This window comes from Ovis aries, chromosome 20 (genome assembly GCF_016772045.2).
Source record: "Ovis aries strain OAR_USU_Benz2616 breed Rambouillet chromosome 20, ARS-UI_Ramb_v3.0, whole genome shotgun sequence".
Lineage (NCBI taxonomy): Eukaryota > Metazoa > Chordata > Mammalia > Artiodactyla > Bovidae > Ovis > Ovis aries.
In genome coordinates, this window is record NC_056073.1 from 20,750,419 (window position 1) to 20,774,712 (window position 24,294).

The 24,294-nt window shown below is 42.7% G+C and overlaps 1 protein-coding gene across 1 annotated transcript in view; it reads left to right on the forward strand.

Moving 5' to 3' along the window:
- Positions 1 to 647: 647 nt before the first annotated feature.
- Positions 648 to 24,294, forward strand: part of OPN5 (opsin 5) — a 32,701-nt gene continuing 9,054 nt past the window's right edge. The window contains exons 1-4 of the mRNA XM_004018872.5: positions 648 to 777; positions 4,767 to 4,886; positions 10,937 to 11,107; positions 14,408 to 14,742. Of these exons, the coding sequence (XP_004018921.2) occupies positions 648 to 777; positions 4,767 to 4,886; positions 10,937 to 11,107; positions 14,408 to 14,742 (756 nt within the window). The remainder of the gene's footprint in view (positions 778 to 4,766; positions 4,887 to 10,936; positions 11,108 to 14,407; positions 14,743 to 24,294) is intronic.

A 24,294-nucleotide genomic window follows, 5' to 3' on the forward strand; every position in this document is an offset into this window, starting at 1 on the left:
ATAAATTAAAAACCCACTGTACTCTGGCAAATTAAAATATTTTATATATTGATAGTATTTTAATAAATATTGATTAAATATGTCGTGTGTGTGTGTATATGTGTGTGTGTATCCATACAACATCTTTTCTTGGCTCAGACCTTTACAAGAATTGTGAGAAGCAAGCTTATGTGGCAGCCTGGATGGGAAGGGAGTTTCAAGGAGAATGGATAGTCTATGTTTGGCTGGGTCCTTTTGCTCTCCACCTGAAACTATCACTACATTATTAATCTGCTATATTCTAATATAAAGTAAAAAGTTTAAAAGTTAAAAATAATTGCCAGAAGCAGTAAAATGGATGAGATTTGGCCTTCAGCCTCTTATTCACCCAAGGAGGGTGTGAAGTGGCACAAACTGGGTGGCTGTGGGAAAAAAATAACATACACTTGGATAACCTACACATTGGAGAATTGAATATTGACAAATGTGGATACTGGAAGAAAAACGCTCAAGTGTTCACCACTTATTAGAGACTCAAACATGACCCTGCGAACTTGATTTTCATTTTAAAGCTGGGGGCACTGCCGTGAGATGGGTCGGGCGGGCTTCTTCTGGGCTGTTGTGACCTGCACGCGTCTGCCTTTCAGACCGCTGCGCTGGAGGAGAGCATGGCTTTGAACCACACGGCCCCACCCCCGGACGAGCGCCGGCCGCCTTACCTTCGCGATGGGGATCCCTTTGCTTCCAAGCTTTCCTGGGAAGCGGATTTAGTGGCTGGCTTTTACTTAACAATCATTGGTAAGTTTCCTTGTTTTCTTTCTCCGTGCAAAGGCTGCATCTAGAAAATTCACAGGCTGCTATGTTGACTTTGCACAAAGATGCAAACACTTAAGTGAATATTTTGTGATGAAGAGTGGGAGGAAGCAGGAAAAACGGGTGGCATCCGGCCATATTTATATGTTTCATAGAAATGACTCCATTATCTTTCTTATTAGGGATAAATATTCCCTCGATAATCCAAGAAGCTTTACAGCAAAATACTTTATCTTGAGACTATTTCATTTTGATTGCTTTGGTAGTAGGTTTGTCTACCAAATAATAAAATTAATGATAAGGAGATCTTATTTAAAATAGAGTGCTTTTACTTTTTGAAAAGTGTTCTTGATGTGATGATAAGAGTATAGGCTCAAAATGGACCTTAGAATGCATCTAGTTTAGCCTCTGTTTTTTGCAACGGAGGGAACTCTGTCCCCATGCTACCGTCAGGAGGATCACACTGAGTTTGCTTCACCTAAAGTCAAGTCTGGCCATGATAGCAGCACCAAGTGATTTTGGTGAGAGTTGAAAAAATGAATAATAAGTGGAAGTCAGTCCAGGGTCTAAAGTCTGTGTGCCTGATTCACAACGTGGTACGTCTTCTTACTGGCTTTGGCATCCAGCGTGGTGGCCGCGAGTAGCTCCTCAGTACTTCTGACTTCTCCAAATTGAGATGTGTGTAGTGTAAATAGAAATCAGATACTGAAAACACAGGACCAGAAAAAATAATATAAAATAGCTCATTAATAATTTTAAACAATCGGCTACAGGTGGTGCTAGTGGTAAAGAACCTGCCTTTCAGTGCAGGAGACCAAGAGATGCCGGTTCGATCCCTGGTTTGGGAAGATCCACTGGAGGAGGGCATGGCAATCCACCCCAGGATTTTTGCCTGGAAAATCCCATCGACAGAGGAGCCTGGCAGGCCACAATCTGTAGGGTCGTACAGAGTTGAGCACAGCTGAAGCGACTTAGCATAGCACACACAGCTAACCCATTAGGTTAAATAAATATATTTTCAAAATAAATATAATATTTTTATTTTGCTCGATATGACTACCAGAAAAAAATTAAATATGTATGTGACTCATATTTCTGGTTTCCATTATATTTCTATTGGACAGCACCAGCCTAGGTAATTCAATTTAACCGTAATATTTTTCTTACATTTAAAATCATTGTTTTAAATTTGAGTAACCAGCGTGCAGGTGGGTTACATCTTTAGGTATGTCTGCCTTTACTCTTTTCACATGTTGGGTCAAGCTTTCTCGATTTCTTTCTCTCCTTCTCCCTTCTTTCCTCCTCCCATCTCTCTTTCTCATCTACTTATTACTGGCTAAGACTTTCATTTAACCTCCTGAAATTAGCCAAACTCATTAGAAAAGTCTGGAGACCCCTGTATGGTCAGTGCTTGAGGAAAAGGAATGAATGAAATTGAATTAGAAATTCTACTGCAGAGGGTTTTCCTGAGTCCTTGGTTTTGTTATTAGTTATTTTTATACTGACTTAAATTCTGTTTCTTATAAATGGACCTCCACATCCTTTCAAATACAACTGTATGGGCAAAGTGCCCATTCTTTGCCACTGTTTATGTTGCTGGAAACACAGCTGTGAATGTAATGGGCAAACTGCTCTGCCCACACAGAGACTATCTGATAGTAAAATCCACATTGCATTTTTATTAAACGTAAGTACCTTCAGTGATCAGAAAAGACAGAAAAATAGACACCTTATAAATAGAATTTGTCTCAACCAGTTGTGAGGCATGAATTACAAAGTAGCACCTGTAACCTGACAGATTTCTCCAGATGACACAAAACAGAGAGGATGATTAGGGGTCTGAAGGAAAATCTACTGTGATATTCAAGTGGGAGTGCTGAGGAGGTGCCAGGAAAAGAGGTCCCGAAAGGATCCGGGAACAAAGGGAGCCTCAGATGACTCAGGGAGTCAAAGGTGGGATCAAACATATGTTCCCAGGTCTCTGTTCAGGGTGCAGCCAGATTCAGCTGGAGGGAAGGGGAGGTTGGACTCATCCTTGACCCAGTTTTGGGCTTGGTTCTGTGCCTGATTCCCCCACTTCTAGGACAGGTGTAAGGATGTGCCTGGATTCTTTTAAGGAACCAGTGGAGTGACATTCTTGTGAAATACTAGAAGTCTTAAGGAAAATGAAAAAATAACGTGAATTTGGAATAGAGGAGAAATAAACAAGAGACCCATTTCCATCCTCTGCTCTTTTCCTAGAAACAGTTCAAGGGTCTACATACAAGATCTAACATTTTTGTATTCATAAAAAGCGTCAGGAATGCCATCATCAAAAAAGTCCCCCTTGCTTTAGCTTTTACCTTCTTCATCTTCTTCTCCTTTAACTCTCATTAAAAATAAGCTTGTATTCTGTTAATATTCCCCTATTAATAACTTATATGTAGCTTGTAGAGAGTTGACTATTTTTTGATAAGCTTTGGGCACTGGGTGAAGCCTTATGAATCAGTAGTAAAAATAATTTAAGAAAGGAAAAGTAAGAAATTTAGTATTCTCAAAAGAGAAGAAAAAGACAAAGGATGTTTAAATGATCTTTGTGTATCAAATGCGTATGCATAGTTACTGCTTTTAATCTTTTTGGATATGAAGTAGAAGCCACGTGTTTATAATTTTTCCAGCCATGTTGTCACTTTTTAATTTCCCAGTGTGCCTTGCTAGCTGGTTCCCTTTAATGAGACCTGGGTTTCATTTCAGTTGGTTTGCTCTGGAATCTCCACAGTCTCTTCTATTTTTTGCCTCTTCTGTCTTAAGAAAGCTAAAGAGGTTGTAATGGCCCACAAGGCCGCTCTGACGCCTGGAATTCACAATTTCCTAAGAGCACAATGCAGTTAGTGCCTGCTGTTTTCATACCATCAGCTGAAACACCCAGCTGTGAAACACACGGCTGCCCCTCAAATGAATTGTGGTGGAGAAGTAGAAGTTAAGATAGAAAAATCTGGGTTTCTCCTGTTAATACTCTCCTTATTCCTTACTACTAAAGGCAGCTGTACCAGATTCTCATTTATACACAGCTATGAAGCAAGAATTCCTGAAGAAATCTACTCTACATGTTAAGCTATGGAAGTAGGTGTATTCTTTTCTTCACTAAAGTCAGTAGGGATTGGGTCTTTTTGGATTTAAACTGGGTTTGCAAGAGCTTTTGAACAGTTATCATTGTAATGCCAAAGCTGATCAGTCATTAATAAAAGGATATTAAAAAGTGGGAACACATTGATACCATTGTTGGTAGGTTGGTGGGTTGACGGCCACCTTCTCTCCCTTTGGTGGGAGGGGGAGAGCCCATGTTACCAACTGTCACCCACTTCCCCTCCATGCCTAGTCCAGTCGCAGCGGCAGACACCCAACGTCCATGTCCGCAGGATGCAGAAAGCCCTGGATATGTCTCCAGGAGATGAACCCTGTCCTTGCAGGGGGCCATGCCAACCTAATCTGGCCTCTGCCACTCCTGAATGCCAGTTCCCCCTCAGGAGTCCACAAGGAGAGTGAAAGCACCTCAGCTTGTTTGGGTCACTTCGTCTTCAGAATTTACTGATAGCCAAGGGGTTCACCCTTCTCATCAGAGGGAAGGAGTTTTTTCTATAAAGCCAGTACTCTAAAGATGGCTAAGGAGATGCTCCATCCTAGTGGCTAGTACAAGTACTGACCATGGGGATTCCCTCACCCACTCAACCACTGGGAAATCAGTGGTTCCTTTTTCTGGGTAAGTGCAGTTTAATAACCCCTGACTCCTATCCTTTTTGGAGGCAACCCATCCCTTGCCTGTCACTTACACCTCATGCTTTTTATTTCATCTTCTTAACTTAGATTTTTATTTAGGGTCCTCTCACTACCCTCTTAAATCAATGGTGTCCGTTTTTGAAATTGAGAAGTGTTTCATATCCGAGGGAGCTCTAAATCCTAGTCTTAATGATGGAAATTTCTATTTTTCCTTGTAGGGATTCTGTCTACGTTTGGAAATGGGTATGTCCTTTATATGTCTTCAAGACGAAAAAAGAAGCTGAGACCTGCGGAAATCATGACTGTCAATTTAGCAGTCTGTGATCTGGGGATTTCAGGTAACACTGCCATGCCATTTCTCCTTTGAGGGTTTCAATGCCCAGTTATAAAGTCCTCACTGGCTCACAGATCACCCTACCCTCAGCTTCTTTTGCTTCTCTTTTCACAAGTCATCTTTGCAGAATCTGTGGTGAGTCAGCAGAGTGGTGTCTGGCCATAGAGGTTGACCATTTAGGGTGTATCGAGTCTTTTCAGTGTGCCAGGCATGTTCCATGCTGAGGATACAATTTGAAATGATACATGATGCTTCAGATACCTCATATGGTACGAGGCTAAATGATTCCAAAAACACACTTACAGACAGGCTGTAGATCACTATTTTGAGCTCTGTCACACCCCTCCCACTCATGGAAATCTGTTAAGCATCAAGGGAGTAAGGTCTCAGGCTAAAAGATGAGTCTGAGAGGTGAGTCTAGGTCTAGGAAGGAGGGAGGGCTGCCCTTGTAATGACATACTTAAGTGTGGCTTAGGGACTGAGTGTAAGAATAGGAAACTTTTAGTTCAATAGCACTTGAATTTGGCTGCCAAAAATATCACCTGGGGAACTTAAAACAAGAACGACAACTTATGGCTGAGTTTCATACCCAGAAATTTTGATTTAATTGCTTGAGAATGTTACTCTGACATCAGGTTATTTAGGATTAGAAAATTAAAGCTTCCAGGTAAATTTGTGGTGCAGCCAAAATTTTGAATCCCTGGTTTATTTCTTGCTTTTTTGGCCTCTCTGATTACCCAGCAAGGAGGAACTGGAAGATAATTTGTCTTTAACTGTAATTCATTTTTACAAAGATGAATGATTTTGGGGTAAGTCACCTCCTTTTGGGTTCATCTATACAATCCCAATGTTGCCTCAGTAGTTCAGTTCAGTCGCTCAGTCGTGTCCGACTCTTTGTGACCCCATGAATTGCAGCACGCCAGGCCTCCCTGTCCATCACTATCTCCCAGAGTTCACTCAGACTCATGTCCATCGAGTCCGTGATGCCATCCAGCCATCTCATCCTCTGTCGTCCCCTTCTCCTCCTGACCCCAATCCCTCCCAGCATCAGTCTTTTCCAATGAGTCAACTCTTCACATGAGGTGGCCAAAGTACTGGAGCTTCAGCTTTAGCATCATTCCTTCCAAAGAAATCCCAGGGCTCTCCTTCAGAATGGACTGGTTGGATCTCCTTGCAGTCCAAGGGACTCTCAAGAGTCTTCTCCAACACCACAGTTCAAAAGCATCAATTCTTTGGCGCTCAGCCTTCTTCACAGTCCAACTCTCACATCCATACATGACTACAGGAAAAACCATAGCCTTGACTAGATGGACCTTAGTCGGCAAAGTCATGTCTCTGCTTTTGAATATACTATCTAGGTTGGTTATAACTTTTCTTCCAAGGAGTAATTGTCTTTTAATCTCATGGCTGCAGTCACCATCAGCAGTGATTTTGGAGCCCCCCAAAATAAAGTCTGACACTGTTTCCACTGTTTTCCCATCTATTTGCCATGAAGTGATGGGACCGGATGCCATGATCTTCGTTTTCTGAATGTTGAGCTTTAAGCCAACTTTTTCACTCTCCTCTTTCACTTTCATCAAGAGGCTTTTTAGCTTCTCTTTACTTTCTGCCATAAGGGTGGTGTCATCTGTCTCTCTGAGGTTATTGATATTTCTCCCGGCAATCTTGATTCCAGCTTGTGTTTCTTCCAGTCCAGCGTTTCTCATGATGTACTCTGCATAGAAGTTAAATAAGCAGGGTGACAATATACAGCCTTAACATACTCCTTGTCCTATTTGGAACCAGTCTGTTGTTCCATGTCCAGTTCTAACTGTTGCTTCCTGACCTGCATACAGATTTCTCAAGAGGCAGGTCAGGTGGTCTGTATTCCCATCTCTTTCATAATTTTCCACAGTTTGTTGTGATCCACACAGTCAAAGGCTTTGACATAGTCAATAAAGCAGAAATAGATGTTTTTCTGGAACTCTCTTGCTTTTTCCATGATCCAGCAGATGCTGGCAATTTGATCTCTGGTTCCTCTGCCTTTTCTAAAACCAGCTTGAACATCAGGGAGTTCACGGTTCACGTACTGCTGAAGTCTGGCTTGGAGAATTTTGAGCATTAGTTTACTAGCATGTGAGATGAGTGCAACTGTGCGGTAGTTTGAGCATTCTTTGGCATTGCCTTTCTTTGGAATTGGAATGAAAACTGACCTTTTCCAGTCCTGTGGCCACTGCTGAGTTTTCCAGATTTGCTGGCATATTGAATGCAGCACTTTCACAACATCATCTTTCAGGATTTGAAACAGCTCAACTGGAATTCCATCACCTCCACTAGCTTTGTTCGTAGTGATGCTTTCTAAGGCCCACTTGACTTCACATTCCAAGATGTCTGGCTCTAGATTAGTGATCACATCATCATGATTATCTGGGTCTTGAAGATCTTTTTTGTACAGTTCTTCTGTGTAGTAGTCTTGCCAGCCGTGTTGCCTAGATACACACAAATATGTCTTTGGATCCCTATTTTGTGCTACGTAGCATGTGGTCTTAAGTTACTAGAATTGGGGAAATTGAGTTTGAACTGGAGAATCCCAGGGATGGCGGAGCCTGGTGGGCTGACGTCTATGGGGTTGCACAGAGTCGGACACAACTGAAGTGACTTAGCAGCAGCAGCAGCAGCAGCAGCACACATCAACTCATCTTTCCACCAGAAATATTTTAGCAGTTTCCCATCTAAGCATCCTTTAAAAAATATTTCCTGGTATTTGTTTCTCTCTTTGTAAGTAGATTTTTCTGCTACTGCCAATCTCTAAAAACATGGCTCAGTGGTAAGTGCTGATCCACTGAGTCAATATTTATCACTCAGCAGTGGATGTGCTGCCCTCTTAGTGAGTTTGGATGATCTTGGTGATTTGGGAAGACTTTTCTCAGCATGGACAGGCTGAATATCGTCAGTTCTTTGGGAAATCCACATGCATACTAAAAGGAGCATGACAGACCCGGCCCCTTTCTGTGAAAATAAGTTAAGATGCGCCTGGGGGTGATTTGCGAGGCTGCAAAATGAGTGCCATTTTCCATTTGGACACACGATGGCGGTGTCGCAACATGAATAATCGCGCTCCCGCTCAGCTCACCATCCTGCCCCCTAGTGATGCTTGAGTGAAACCAGCCAGTTCAGCCACATCCTTCATTTGTAGCGGACAGACGCTTACAGTTGAATTAGACTAGTCTGGGGCTTCCCGGGTAGGTCAGTGGGTAAAGATTCTGTCTGAAATGCAGCAGATGCAGGTTCAGTCTTGGGTAGGGAAGATCCCCTGGAGAAGGGCATGGCAACCCACTCCAGTACTTTTTCCTGGAGAATCCCATGGACAGAGGAAGCTGGCTGGCAATGGTCCAAAGGGTCCCAAAGAATTAGACATGACTGAAGCGACTGAGCGCACACAGCACGCGTAATTGGCCGGGTCCATTGAAAATGCTTTCAACCGCGCAGGTCTGCTCTAGGATTGTATAAACCACCTGCTCTGCATATCTCTTAGAGTAATTCACCAGGAAGCGTTTTCTTATATGGGTTAGTTTTCTCTGATCAACTCAGACCGTTTTTTCCAACCTCTGGATCTCTCTCTTTTTTAATTTAATTAATTAATTTAATTTAATTAATTCATTTTTGGCTGTGCTGGGTCTTCATTGCTGTGTGAGCTTTCTCTAGTTGCAGTGAGCAAGAGCTACTCTCCAGTTGTGGGGCATGGGCTTCTCATTGCAGTGGTTTTTCTTGTTGTAGAGCACGGCCTCAAGAGCAGAGGCTCAGGTGTTGCAACACAGTAGCTGGTCTGAGGCATGTGGAATCTTCCTGGATCAGGGACTGAACCTGTGTCTCCTTCATCAGCAGGCAGATTCTTTACCACTGAGCCACCAGGGAAACCCTGGATATCTCTCAATACATTTTTTCCTTCCAATAAGTCTTAAAAATCTTTATTTTTAAAAAATGTTTATGTATTTTAAATTTTTCCCTTGCTTTAATATGTTCATTATAAAGCACCTTGAGAAGCACATCCTAGAGACCAGATTTGTTTCATCTACACAACTAATATTTGTTGTTTAAATATCAATGGCTCTCAATCATGAATATATATCACAATCATCTGGGGAGATAAAAAGTATACTGTAATGGCTTAGCTTTCTCGAGATAAATTAAATCAGATTATTTGGGAGGTGGAACTCTGGACATTGATATTTAAAATTAAGCAAAGCAAAGCAAAACAAAACAAAAAAATACTCCAGTGATTTTAATGTGCAGCTGGGGTTGGGGAGAGACATTTCCAAAATATTCATCAAATCCCTTTGGCGTGGACTTCCTTGGTGATCCAGTGGTTGAAAATATGCCTGCTTACACTGGGGACATGGGTTCGTTCCCTGGTCTGGGAAGATTCTACATGCCTCGGGGCAACTAAGCCCGTGTGCAGCAACTCCTGAGCCCCTGAGCTCTAGAGCCGCCATGGTAATGAGCAGCCTGAGCACCGCAGTTAGAGAGTAGCCCCCACGCTCTGCAACTAGAAAAAGCCCACACACAGAAACAAGGACCCAGTGCAGCCAGAAGCAAACACACACACACACAAATAAATAAAATGTAAAACAGTGCTTTGACATTCCAAAGGTTCTAGATGACATCCCAGAGGTTTGTTAAAGGCTCCACTCTAGACAGAAGCCTAACATATCTGTTTTGCTGACGGATCCCAGACATAACAGACATTACTGTACTCCATCAAGTCACTGTCAATTGCCTTTTTTGGCTGCCTTTAGCATCACCCATGGCAACCCCAATCCAGTACTCTTGCCTGGAAAATCCCATGGGTGGAGGAGCCTGGTAGGCTGCAGTCCATGGGGTAGCTAAGAGTCGGACACGACTGAGCGACTTCACTTTCACTCTTCACTTTCATGCATTGGAGAAGGACATGGCAACCCACTCCAGCGTTCTTGCCTGGAGAATCCCAGGGATGGGGGAGCCTGGTGGGCTGCCGTCTCTAGGGTCGCACAGAGTCGGACACGATTGAAGGGACTTAGCAGCAGCAGCAGCAGCAGCAGCAGCACCGCCCAGCAGACCCTTAGCTCAAACTCTGAGTTTGCTGTTGGCCCTGCCTAGAATGTTTTCCCTCTAAACGTTTGCTTGAGTTCTGGGCCACTGATTTAGCATCCACCTACACCTCACATTCACAGAGAGGTCTTCCCTGATCTGATTGAAAACAGCAGATTCTGTCTCTCTCCTTCCTCTGTTTCATTTTTCTTCCCACCACTCAGCATGAGCCAGCATTCCATCATATCGTATCTTGCAAATTATTGTTTGGTTTCCTCTGTTAAAAATGAATCTGTTAATCTTGATCTCCACATTGTCCTCTAGCACCATGTACATAATGAGCATTAAATAATTATTTGTTGAACAAAACAAGAACTCTTTTACATTGGGTTTCCCTACTGACAATGGAGTGTAGACCCAACAGGATTAGAAAGCTCTGAGATGAAGCTGCTCAGTCTAGTTAGTTGCAGTATGGCACCGGCTGTGTAGACAGCTAGAGGTGATGTGTGTCTAGCTTATAAAAGCACCTGATAAAGATGAGTTACTTGATTGAACTAACAGTGTACCAAGGGAGGGTACTCCTGGGAAGGGTGGAAGGGGCCAGCATTTGCAGGCTGTGAATGTCAGTTACTTGGGTTTTCTAATGCATGAAGGTTGGGGAACCCTCTTTTGATAGGTGGATCAGATACAGGTGTTGGAAAGCTTCCTCAGCCGTTCTCTTCAAGGAGGGGGGAGATTGAATATATATTGGATAAGGAGGGTGCAGGGTGTCAAATAAAATAGAAGACTACTTTCTAGAAAGTAACAAACAAAACAAGCTGATGAAGGCTAAAGGGATAAATAGTTTAAATCCTAGAGATCTGGGTCTGGTTGTAAACAAATTGGACCTAATGTTTCCCAAAATAGCTCCCTCTTGTCTGCCTAGGATAAGACTCCACAGCGAGTTGGATGGGCAGGGTAGAGTTTAACTGGAGGGACCGTCCCTTGACAAGTCACTTGGCGCTCTAGTTGTAGGCAAACCGTTCACCATCATCTCTTGCTTCTGTCACCGCTGGGTGTTCGGCTGGATTGGCTGCCGCTGGTATGGATGGGCTGGATTTTTCTTTGGCTGTGGAAGTCTTATCACTATGACTGCTGTCAGCCTGGACCGATACCTGAAAATCTGCTATTTATCATATGGTAAGTAGGAAGGTTTCTGTTCCCTGAGAGTCGAATCTAGGTGGATTGTCAGAGCGGTACATGTTTTACCCAGAGATAATAAACAAAGATTATGAATACACTCAGAGACTAGGAGTATTTCTACTCATAGCCTATCTTGTTCTAACTTACGCTTAAAGACTCGAACCTGTGTCCATGTAGGTTTCTTTCAATGCTATTTTTTATAGGAATGTCTGGTGTTTCGCTACGATGCTTTTATGAGAGTATCATCTCTTTGTATAAAGTGTGTAAGCTTTTACTGTGTTATGCCATGTAAGCAAAATAAATAAAATGCACTGAAAGGATATTGGGTCCAAGATGTTTTAGCTATTTCCCCGAGTAGTAAGTATAATTATATGGAAAGATTTTTCTGATTCTCCTTTAGCACTCAGGCTCCCCGTGGCTGCAGAGATGAGGAATTCTCCTCCAGGTTAGAGAACCGAGCCTGCAGGAAAGGACACACATACGAAATACCAGCCAACATTCTTTTTGTGGTCTTGGTATGTAGAAAGAGCAGTGGGTAAGAGAATCGGTTAGGGGTGAGCCAGCCATAAACACCCTTTCTGAGTCTAGTGATCAGATTTTAATGATAAGACCATTCTACATGGGAAAAATAAATTTTTAATACTTTGGCTTCTTGGGCTTCTGGAAAAATCATTGAACCCGAAAGAGACACATTTGGCCCTTTAAATTTAACATTGAGAACTAGGTGCAACCAGAGAATGATACTGGTTCACGCTACACTGCTTTGTTCATCAGTCTCAATCAGCTTGGTGATTGTCACCATGGAGACAGAACATGGCCTGGAGCCCAAAATGGAAAAGATCAAGTTGATGTGACACTCTCAATGGGGTCGAATTTTTCTTTATATTTTAAAAGTTTACAAGCCTAAATTAAAAACAAAATATACAGGAGGTTGGGGTGGGGGATAGGGTCATGGTCCAATGTGTGCACCATCCAGCGCTCATCTTTAAGAAAAATTTCGCATCGCTTTTTCTAACAGTTTAGAATCTGCAGCAGAAATAACTTGAATCAAAAATTCCAATAAAATACAAAAAATACAATTATACCTAACTGGATGATATCAGAGTCCATTTTTTCCTAAAAACTTATTTTTGATCATGTCAAGTAAATTTTAAATATACCTATAGATTTTACAGATGAAGAAGCAAAAAGTTCAATTTCCTGAAGATATTTGAGGAATACTAAACCTCAATGTCTCTGCTTTTTAAATATTTTCTTGACTTCAGGCTTCGGGTCCCATATAGAGATAATGTTGCTCACCCCCCAGAATCACTGCAGGGCACAACTCCTGTGGGAACTGTATATGCTTTCCAGCTTCTTCTAAGATTGATTCTCGATAGTCTGGTTTCATCATTTGATTTGTTGCACAATTAAACCCTCCACACGGTATCTTGGAATGTTGGAATTAGAAAGTCACTTGGGGCCATGTAGACCTTTCCCCCATGCAATGGGATAAAGTGTTTTAAGGCATCCCTGACAGACAGCCACCTGGCCTCTTCTTGAGTAATTCCAGTGACCAGTGACGGGGAGCTTACTACTGCACAAGGCAGCCCATTCTCTGATTGGTCTGCTCTGGTTGTTACAATGTTATTCCTTATATTGAGACAAAACTGCTTCCCAGTAACCTCCACCCATTGGTCCTAGTTCTGACTGCTGGAGCATCACAGAACCAATCTACTAATCTACTCCCTCCTGTACTTGACAGCCTTTCACCATAACCGAATGTAAGTATAAAACACCTCACCAAGCAACCCTCACCGTAAACGCTTCTACATATGCTTATGCACGTTCCTGTAAAATTATATAATTATCCGTGCCAATGTTTTCTGCGTTATAATGGATAACCAAGAGCTGACAGATAGCGTGGCTACCTGATTGTTACTCCTATCTGGTGGGTCCATGAGATTTGCATTTTATGACGATGTCTATTTGAAAAAAAAAATAGAGACGAAGGAAACCATCTGTTACGTTTCTTGTTAGTGCCAAATGAAACAAACACAGGAGTGAATATTCATGTCAACGTAGTCCTTCGTAGTTTGCAAAGGAGACCTGGCATGGTGCATTTCACCCTCCTCGAAATCCGTAAGCAGTAGATTTTTATTTCCTCCATTTTACTGCTAAGAACACTGACGTCTGGAAAGGTTACGTGAAGCGGGTCAAATACTAGAAATGAGAAGGATTAGGCCCTTCTGATTTTCTCAGACCTCACGTGACGCTAAGCAGAGTCTGTGCTGAAGAAATCATTTGGCTTTTATTAAATATGATTCGATATTTCTTCTCTGCTACCAAAACCCAAGGCAGGTAGGAGCCACCTCTATGGCTCTTTGGGTTCCAGGCAATAAATGGGGTGGAGGTAACTTCCTGTAGAGGCTGAAGCCCTAGAGCAGGCTGACCTGTCTTTGGTGGTGGTATTGAACTTTGTAAAATGATCACTAGTGCGTTACAGCTTTCCTTAACTGACTGCGCTGTTTCTGCCTCTTGGAATGATCTTTTGGCTAATGGAAACCAGTGCTGAAACACGGAGTTTGTTTTTTTTTTTCCCTTTGTTTTTCTGAAAATATTTTCACAGAATTACTTTTGCAGAGCATGGTATGTTCTACCTAGGTTCCCCACTTCTCCACCTTTGGCTGTGAGTGTGACTGTTGTAACATTGGAAGAGTGAAAATCTGCTCTCACCCAACCCTTATGACATTACCCCACTCGGTCATGACCCTGGCATCCACCCCCACTCCTTGAGTTCTTAGGTGAGAGGCACACAAGCTTTTTGGAAGAAGGATATTTTAAAGACACAAGCAGTGTCTTCTCATTTCTCCCCCAAAGGACTCTACCTCTGATGAACCCTTAACACATGCTTTTTGGGGCTCCATTTGTATATTCTGCCAGTTAGCCTCTTATCCTGGATAAGAGCTCCAAGGTCATTCTGGATATTTTCCCAAGATCTTCCACAGTCTTCAGCATCCTCTCATCTTTTTACCGCCACCTCTCCCCAGCTTTTGTCACGTCCCCCTCCCAAGGCTCCCAGACGCCTAGAGAAAACCTTCCTTGTGAAATCACTTCCTGTTTTATTCTCTTGGAAAAAGAGCCCAAGCTCTGGAGCTCTCCTTCCCTCCACCCAACTCTCCCTCCGGCTTTGGTTACTGACCACGTCTCCCAGAATCCAATGGATCAACTCTTTGGATGTGGAATTTGACCTGTCGAGGGGAGGTGTCTGGGTGGAGGGCAGATTACATCCTGATAATGCTCTTCTTCCACCTCCAGGGATTTGGCTGAAAAGAAAGCACGCCTACATCTGCCTGGCGGTCATCTGGGCCTATGCTGCCTTCTGGACCACCATGCCCTTGGTAGGTCTGGGGGACTACGCACCTGAGCCCTTCGGAACTTCCTGCACCCTGGACTGGTGGCTGGCCCAGGCTTCAGTAGGGGGCCAGATTTTCATCCTGAACATCCTCTTCTTCTGCCTCTTGCTCCCAACGGCTGTGATCGTGTTCTCTTATGTGAAGATCATTGCCAAGGTTAAGTCCTCATCCAAAGAAGTAGCTCATTTTGACAGTCGGATCCATAGCAGCCATGTGCTGGAAGTGAAACTGACCAAGGTAACTGCAGTCATAATTTATAGACATGTTCTGTAATCAATTAAAACTTCACAGGGTGAAGAAGCTAGGGAATGTTAAGACTGGGAGAACTTCAAATGCCCTCTGTTTATGTCCTTCTGAACTTGGTTTTTATTTATTTAAACCTTTGTAGTAACCCTTGTGTCTCTATCAGTCTCATTTACACACACTTTTAATATCTACCAAATTTATACAGTGGATCTACTGGGGGCTTATTTCCTCTATTGAATAGGATATTATTGATTTTTAAACATTATTTCACCAATAAGATTAATAACTTTTATGACTCATAAAATGCCTCGGTATTTAATGTTTCGTATGGACTTTGTTCTGGAGGAGGACATGGCAACCCACTCCAGTATTCTTGCCTGGAGAATCCCATCAACAGAGGAGCCTGGTGGGCTGTAGTCCACAGGGTCACAAAGAGTCGGACATGACTGAAGTGACTGAGCAGGCACGCACACATGGACTTTGATGGGCATGATTATGGACATTCCTTATTTATACAGTAAGAGCTTACTGTGTCTGCTTCCCTATGGGTTCTTCACACAAGAGGCGTTTCTGCAGCATTGAGTCCCTTGGCAAATGCTAGTCTCAGAGTTGGCAGTCCTTCAAATATGAGTGTTAGTTGCTCAGTCATGTCCAACTCTTTGCAACACCATGGATGTAGCCTGCGAGGCTCCTATGTCCATGGAATTTCCCGGGCAAGAATGGGTAGCCATTCCCTTCTCTAGAGGGTCTTCCCCACCCAGAGATCTAACCCAGGTCTCCTGCATTGCAGGTAGATTCTTTACTACCTGAGCCATCAGATATTGTGGTGCTCTGTAAAAGAGCAGATGATCTGAAAACAGACAAGGGTTTGGATTTTTTGCAAGGCTTGTGACCCAGAGGTAGATACTTTGAATCTTGTGTAACAGGAATAGTAACGTCTGTCTCTCTGGGCTGTGGTGGGAATTCAATGAAATAAGCCTATTATCCTGTCATCTGGTGCGTAGATGATGGTAAAGAAACCATCGGTTGGTCGGTTTAGTCGCTAAGTTGTGTCCGGCTCTTTTGTGATCTCATGGACCGTAGCCTGCCAGCTTCCTCTGTCCATGGGATTTTGCAGGCAAGAATACTGGAGTGGGTTGCCATGTCCTTCTCCAGGGGATCTTCCCGAACCAGGAACTGAATCCTTGTCTCCCGCATTTCCTGCACTGGCAGACACTTTGAGCCACCAGGGGAGCCCAAAGAAACTGTAGCTCCTCTTTTCTTTCCTGACCTGCAGGAATTCAAGTAAAGCCTAATGCAAGTGGTTTGTACACTTTCATCACACCTCACCTTTACACTGAAAAATACTTTTCAGCAATCTCAATATAAATGCCATGTTGCACCATCAAGTTTTTTTTTTTTCTGTTTCTTTTCTTTTTTTAAAATTTTTTTATTGAAGGATAATTGCTTTACAGAATTTTGTTGTTTTCTGTCAAACCTCAACATGAATCAGCTATAGGTATACATACATCCCCTCCCTTTTGAACCTCCCTCCCACCTCCCTCCCCAACCCACCCCTCTAGGTTGATACAGAGACCCTTTTTGAGTTTCCTGAGCCATACAGCAAATTCCCTTTGGCTATCTATTTTACATGTGATAATGTAAGTTTCCGTGTTACTCTTTCCATACATCTCACCCTCTCCTCGCCTCTCCCTATGTCCATAAGTCTGTTCTCTATGTCTGTTTCTCCATTGCTGCCCTGTAAATAAATTCTTCAGTACCATTCTTCTAGATATATGCATTAGAGTATGATATTTACCTTTCTCTTTCTGACTCACTTCACTCTGTATAGTAGGTTCTGGGTTCATTCACCTCATCAGAACTGACTCAAATGCGTTCTTTTTTATGGCCGAGTAATATTCCATTGTGTATATGTACCACACCTTTTTTACCCACTCATCTGTTGAGGGACATCAAGGTTGCTTCCATGTTCTATTATAAATAGTAGTGCAGTGCACTTTGAGATGCATGTGTCTTTTTCAATTTTGGTTTCCTCAGGGTTTAGGCGTAGGCATGGGATTGCTGGGTCATGTGGTGGTTTTATTCCTAGTTTTTTAAGGAATCTCCATTCTGTCTTCCATAGTGGCTGCATCAATTTACATTTCCACCAACAGTGCAAGAGCGTTTCCTTTTCTCCACACCCTCTCCAGCATTTACGGTTTGTAGACCTTTTGATGAAGGCCATTCTGACTGGTGTGAGGTGATATCTCACTGTAGTCTTGATTTGCATTTCTCTAATAATGAGCGGTGTTGAGCATTTTTTCATGCGTTTGTTAGCCATCTGTATGTTTTCTTTGGAGAAATGTCTGTTTAGATCTTTTTCCCACTTTTTGATTGGGTTGTTTGTTTTTCCAGTATTGAGTTGTACAAAAGTGAAAAAAAGTGAAGTTGCTCAGTTGTGTCTAACTCTTTGAGACCCCATGGACTGTGTAGCCCACTGGGCTCCTCCATCCATGGAATTTTCCAGGCAAGAGTACTGGAGTGGGGTGCCATTTCCTTCTCCAGGGGATCTTCCTGACGCAGGGGTTGAACCCAAGTCTCCTGCATTGCAGGCAGATGCTTTACTGTCTGAGCCACCAGGGGCTTGTATGAGCTGCTTGTATATTTTGGAAATTAATCCATTGTCAGTTGTTTCATTTGCTACTATTTTCTCCCATTCTGAGGGTTGTCTTTTCACCAAGCGGTGTTTTTAATATTGGTACACTCTAGTTTCTATCTTATATTTGAAAGGTAAAAGTTGATGTAAGGACTTCCCTATGGGTTCAGTTGTTAAGACTTCAAAGGTTCAAGTATGGGGAATGTGGGTTCAATCACTGGTTGGGGAACTAAGATCCCACATTCTTCATGATGGGGTCAAAAAAAAAACAAAACAAAACATGGAAGTTCTAATCCTTCTGGTATCCCAATCCATCATGTTGATTGATAACCATCTTCAAGTTTCCTTGCAACCTACCCTGGAGACTGCTGGCCTCAGGACCCAGGAGTAACACAGTTCCCTCCAGACCACAAGTAGCTTCCTACTAAGGCAAAACTTTTGTCCAAGTAATAGTTTTCGTCCCCCATTTCAGAGTTCTTAATGTGCAAGGACCTATTTGTTGCACAGTGTGAGCTAGAGTTTTTTCTTTTTTCTTTTGGCCTCATTACGTGGCTTGTGGGATCTTAGTTCCCCAACCAAGGATTGAACCTGGGCCAGGACAATGACAGGGTCAAGTCTTAAGCACTGGACCACCAGTGAATTCTCATGAGCTAGAGATTCTTGATAGTTCCAATTGATCTCTACTCCCTAAACTCCACATTTGAGTAGGAGGCAGTCTGAAAGAAGTTTTCATCATTCTAAATCTATACTGATAACCTTAAAATAGAGCCAAAAGTAACCTAAAAATAGATGCTGGACAAAAATGCAGCATCAGAAATCATGATCTACTTCTAGCTTATAATCAGGTGTTAAGTAAAAAAATATTTCCATAAATGCAGGATCGAGAATTAAGCTCCTCATTTCCCATTCTTCCTTTAGCTCTTGTCTGTGATGCAAAAAAAAAAAAAAAAAAAAAAAAATTTAATGCCAATAAATTAATCCAAGTTAAATGTGGATTTCACTTCCTCCAAATATTAGTTGGTACCAAGTATTGTTCTAGGAGGGCTTCCTAGGTGGCATGAATAGTAGTAGTAAAGAACCTGCCTGCCAATGCAGGAGACATAAGAGACACAGGTTTGATCCCTGGGTTGGGAAGATCCCCTGAAGGAGGGCATGGCAACCCACTCCAGTATTCTTGCCTGGAGAATCCCATGGACAGAGGAGCCTGGCAGGCTACAGTACATAGGGTTGCAAAGCATCGGACTTGACTGAAGCGACTTAGCACGCATACTTTGTTCTAGAAACTGGGTGAATACAAAAGAGATAATGTGTTTGTTTTCAACAGTTCGTGGAGGTATGCCCAGGGAACAAGATGATGTCTGTCACACGGGTGTCTGATCTCAGTTAGCCTTGCAGCCCTGTATGTCATGAAGGCGTGATGTGAAGCTGCTGAGATGTCACACGGCGTCCTCTCCTCCTTCCGTCCCTTTGAGACGTTTGGCTGCTCTTGAGCAGTGAGTCTAGATCCACCTACCCATGAGGTCCTTCTCCTGTTTCTCTGAGTCTGTTACTCATCAGCCTCTCTCTCATTAGTTGAATTCCTTGGCTCAACCTACTAATGGCCGGTTTTTACCAACATTCTAGAAATTGGTTCTTTGTGTACTCTTGAGGGTAGGTAGCTCATTAGAATTTCTGAAGCTCATTATGCATATACATGCAAGCATAGTGGTGTACAGTTTAATGCATTTTTTTGGTATTTATTTTTATATAATTAAAAAAATTATATTGGGGTATAATTGATTAACAATGTTGTTAGTTTCAGGTGTACAGCAAAATGATTCAGTTATACATATATATGTATCTATTCTTTTTTCAATTTTTTTTCCTATTTAGGTTATTACAGACTTTTGAGCAGAGTCCCCTGTTTTATACAGTAGGTCCTTGTTGGTTATCTGTTTTAAATATAGTGGTATGCATATGTCAATCCCAAACTTGACATATTGTTATCATTCTCCTTAACCTGTGCTAAGTAAACCAAACAGTCAGGCTCACCAAGACCAGATTAACCAAAGTGATGCTAAATGAAAACTGTAGGCATATATGTGTATGATTTTATTTTATATGTAGTTTCTAACATGTATTCTAAATGATAGTATATTATATATGATGTCTATATTCGATATTGGGCTTCCATGGTGGCTCAGATGGTAAAGAATCTGCCTGCAACGTGGGAGACCTGGGTTTAATCCCTGGATCAAGAAGATCCCCTGGAGAAGGGGACAGCAACCCACTCCTCCAGTATTCTTTCCTAGAGAATTCCATGGACAAAGGAGCTTGGCAGGCTACAGTCCATGGGGTTGCAAAGAGTCAGACATGACTGACATTTAACACATGTAATATTATGTATTACATCTATAGTTCATTTGTATATATAAAGTCTGTATCAATATAATCTAAAAATACATCTCTAATTATTCTCATTTGTGCAAAAAATTTGTCACAGTTCGACCCATATTGAAAAATAAACACATCTTTCTACTGTGGCACCTTCTTTACTAAATTTAAGCTGTTTTAAAATACTATTTAATTTTTATCCTTTTTTTTTTTTTTTTTTTGTACTGAGTAAAAATAAGTAGAAAAACCTTCGCTGGACCTTTTCATAATTTTAGAAACCTTGTCCTCATTCAACTACCTCTTGGGATCAGGAGTTTGCTTGTTCACTTGGCGCTTTCTGATCTCCAGAATGGCTTGGTCTAAAAGCTTATTACTTAAAGGCCACTTCACTGCATTATGGGATCAAAATCATTCATTTTTGATGTCCTCTAATTATTTCTAGGTGGGTAATTATCTAGGCCTACATTTTGCCAGTCTGATCTCATCAGCTTAAATATGGATGTTCTAGCTATAAACCTTTCTCCACATTATAATTTCCTTCTGATTAATTAAAAAATGGTTTTGCCAGACTTTTATAGCAGGGTGAAATTTCACAGATTACCAAAATTGCAGAGGTGTGCAAAATAAAAAACAAAGAAATCAACAAAACAAAACAAAACACCTCTTTTATTCTTACGACACAATACAACCTCATTTTTATGCCTGCATTTGACCTTATAAAACAAACAACATTACAGCATCAGGATAAATTCAGTTGAATCAGGTTTTCCGCCTTTTCCTAGACTCTATGTAAGTTCCAGAGAGGTCTCTGTAACTCTGTGGGACCCGTGGGTGGGGCTCTTGGTTTGGTTGTTGTCAGTTTATTGACCCTAGCTCCTTCTGGCCTCAGGCATCCATTGTCATAGGTCACTTTGCATCCTATCTCTTTCAACTGTTAAGGGCTCTTTGGGCGCATTAGAAATTTGAGCTACTTCCCCATCCTTCCATGGCAACCCACTGGGTGGATTTTGGGAGCTTGGCTGGCACCCTAGGAAGTGAGGCAGGAGCTTTCTGCTCTTGCAAATGTATTGACAGTCTATTGTTCCTCCCTGTGCTTAGTTCAGTGAAGTATTTTCAGGACAGCTTCTCAAGGTAAGTTACTAGCTCCTCTAAGGTTCTCCCTTGCTAAGAGCTACAGGCCCTTGACTCACTGTGGGCTTGGAAAACTGGCTCCTAAATCCATGTACATCCCTCTGACATGTCCACACAGTAAGTACATTTAATGCCTCTAGTTTTACACGTCTCTGATTGTAAATACTCACAGTCATTTTTGTCATACTCAAAACCCTTTTCTCTCAACTGTTTCCTCTCTTGTAAGTTTCAAATTTCTATTTTGAAATTCAGAAGCTGAAAAATGAATGTTTTACTTCTTTGGGCATTTCTGCCTGTAAAAATCTTTGTGCTGTTGTAGTGAACACTTCTGCTGCTGCTTTAACAAAGGGGATGGTAGGGTAGCAGGAAGGAAATAAAAGAAGCTTTGATGAATATTTCTGTATATTACTATGTTGTGTATATTTGTACCTCATATTTATTCACTTGACACACACCTGAGGGCTTTCCCGGTGGCTCACTGGTAAAGATTCCTCCTGCCAATGCAGCAGATGTGGGTTCAATCCCTGGGTTGGGAAGATCCCCTGGAGGACGTAATGGCAACCACTTCAGTATTCTTGCCTGGAAAATCCCATGGACAGAGGAGCCTGGCAGGCTACAGTCCATAGGGTCACAACGAGTTGGACAAAATTAAGTGCCTGAACATGTACACAACACACATAGATTATCCACAATATCCCAGGCCTGTAGTTAATATCTAGATCCTGTGGACACCTGGGTATCTCTTAATGTCTCTTTCTAGCAGGAAACCTTTTTGATCCCTCCTGGCTTGTTGAAGTCCCTCTGCGGTGGGCCATCAGAGCACTTGGCCTATCCTCTTTGGTTTTGTTTTGGTGACTCTCTGTGGCCTGTGGAACTTTCCCTGCCATGGACTGAACCCATGGCCCCTGCACTGGTTGCTTAGTCTTAACCTCTGGACCATGAGGGAAGTCGCACGTTCACTTTTTTGAATGACACAGCCTTGTGGCTCTTTCACGAGACAGTAGCTGGATGAGGGCAAGTGCTGTTTGCTCTAGTTCTCCAGTGCCTGGCATCTGTGAGATGCTCAATCAGGATTGGTGGGATGACCAATAATTGAATACACTGTGTTAACATAATTACCTTGATCAATGCTAACCGTTCTCTTCACCCCTGGCTTGAGGGCGTCTGTCCCTTGCATACCCAAGGAGGTATTTTGTTTTGCTTTGTTTTTTTCACATTGACTGTGAAGCCTTTTTAAGATAACTTTGTTTTTATTTGGCTGTGCCAGGTGGCACAGGGGAGCTCAGTTCCCTGACCGAGGATCGAACCCATGCCCCCTGCACTGTGAGCAAGGAGTCTTAACCACTGGACCACTTCAGAAGTCCCTGAAGTCTTTCTAAAACTAAAAAAACCTCTGCTTCCTTCAAAAGACTCCTCATCAGCATTGCTCATTATTATTGAGGGTTCAGAGTCAGAGGACCCCCACGTGGACTCTGAGAGCAGTTGGTGGGAAAGCTGAATTGTATTGCTTTTTTAAACTAATTAATGAATTCCTTTTTTCTGGTTCTTCTTATTTGTTCTTAGCTTAAATGTTTTTTCCCCTAGAAGCAGTCTCTGAATTGAATTCAAATCCTCCTATATAAATGTTTCATTGTTGCCTTTACATTTTCCTATTAGAATTTGCCACAATTTAAAATTAATTTGCAATTGCATACCTATTTTGTGACTGTTTAGTCAGTGTCTGTCTTTGCTACTAGTCAGTAAGGCCCATGGGGGTAATAACCATGTCTTTTGGTTCATTTTGTGTCCCCAGGACTTAATACCATGCCTCAAGAGAATGAATGGATGTGTGGACATGGTTGGGAGAGGAATGAGGGTGAACTGGGAGACTGGGATTGACATGTATACACTCTCATGTATAAAACAGACAGCTCTTGGGAGCCTACTATAGAGAACAGGGAGCTCAGCTCAGTGCTGGGCAAGTGGGCGATGCTGCCCATGAAACCCAGCTGGGGACCTTGGTGCCACCCTCAGGTCCCCTGTGTGTCCCCCCTGCCACTGTGCCGTGGCCTCCCAAATGAGGCAGGCCCCTGGCCCCAGACGTCAGAGTGGCAGCCGTGTGCAGCTTGAACCCTGAGAGCTGATGCACGGTATCAGTAACTAGCTGCACAGTATCAGTGACCAGATCAGGGCTGGGTCAGATGACATTGTCTGGGTAAACAGAATTCCTGCTGGGACCGCTGTGTTTGGTGGCCCCATGTGTGGATCAGTTGGGGTGGAGGGGCCGGGCGGGGTGTTGCAAGGTAGCTTCTGGGTGTGCGATTCTAGGGGTGGGGTGAGGGGACCCAGAGAATGATGTTTGTAGAGACAGGAAGGCAGAGGGGTGATGGGGGCCCAGTGGAGGCTGGAGCCCAGAGCTTCTGCTCCGTGGAATTCCAGGCTGTCCTCAGGCCTCCCTGACCTGCCCAGGGAGCTGTTTCCTCCTAGTGGATCTGCGCTCCTTTGTCCCTGAAATCCCACCAGGTTCTAGGAGGCAGCTCTTAGGGGGCTCTGTTGAGTGACGGCCACGAAAGACAAAAAGCGTTGCTATGGAAATGGCTGGCGTGGTTGGGTGGTTCAGCAGTCTGTGGAAATAGCTTTCGTTACTAATATCTCTGGGCCTTTGGACTGTGCATGCGTTGCCCTCTGAATAGCCGTAACCCCATCTCGGAGGCCTCGGTTCATCTGGAGTGAATAGTGAGGTCTCCCTTGTTTGGTTGAACTTGGTATTTAGAAATCTGTATGTTCTGTTCTGTAAGCCAGCCACTGCCTCGGCAGGGAATATTGTGTTCAGTTTTAGACTCAGAGCCCCAAACACAGATGCGCAGAGTGACATGACCTAATTTACATCCGCCGCTTCTGGTCACAGCTTTTGCTTGTTCATGGAGTAGTGGTATTTCAAGATTTGAGAAAACTGCAATTGGGAAGTGAAGACTCCTCCTCTTTCTCTACTTTTTTTAAAAAAGTATGAATTAATATTTTCTAGTTGGATCGCGACCAGGGCTAACAGATGTATCAGGGCTCTCAGAAAAAAAAAAAATTTTTTTTTATCAGTGTATGAAGGTGGACCTGAGACAGTTGGCCTTTGTCATCATTCTGCTGATGAAATAGAAGGAAAGAGGAAACTCAAACTAGACGTGTTTGGAATGGTCAAATTACTTAATTTCTTACAGGTGATGTGAAAGCGAAATATTACTACCCCACTTTTGTATAGATGAGGGAATAGAGTGCCAAGGAAGGTAGGTCACCATTGTCCAGCTCCCTCCGTGCCATCTCTCAATGGCAGGCTGCCCACATGTGGAGGACTGTAGTCTCACAGCTGGCACTTATCACTGCAATGCTATCTTTTAATATCATTTTCCCCTCTGGTTGGGAACAAATCCATA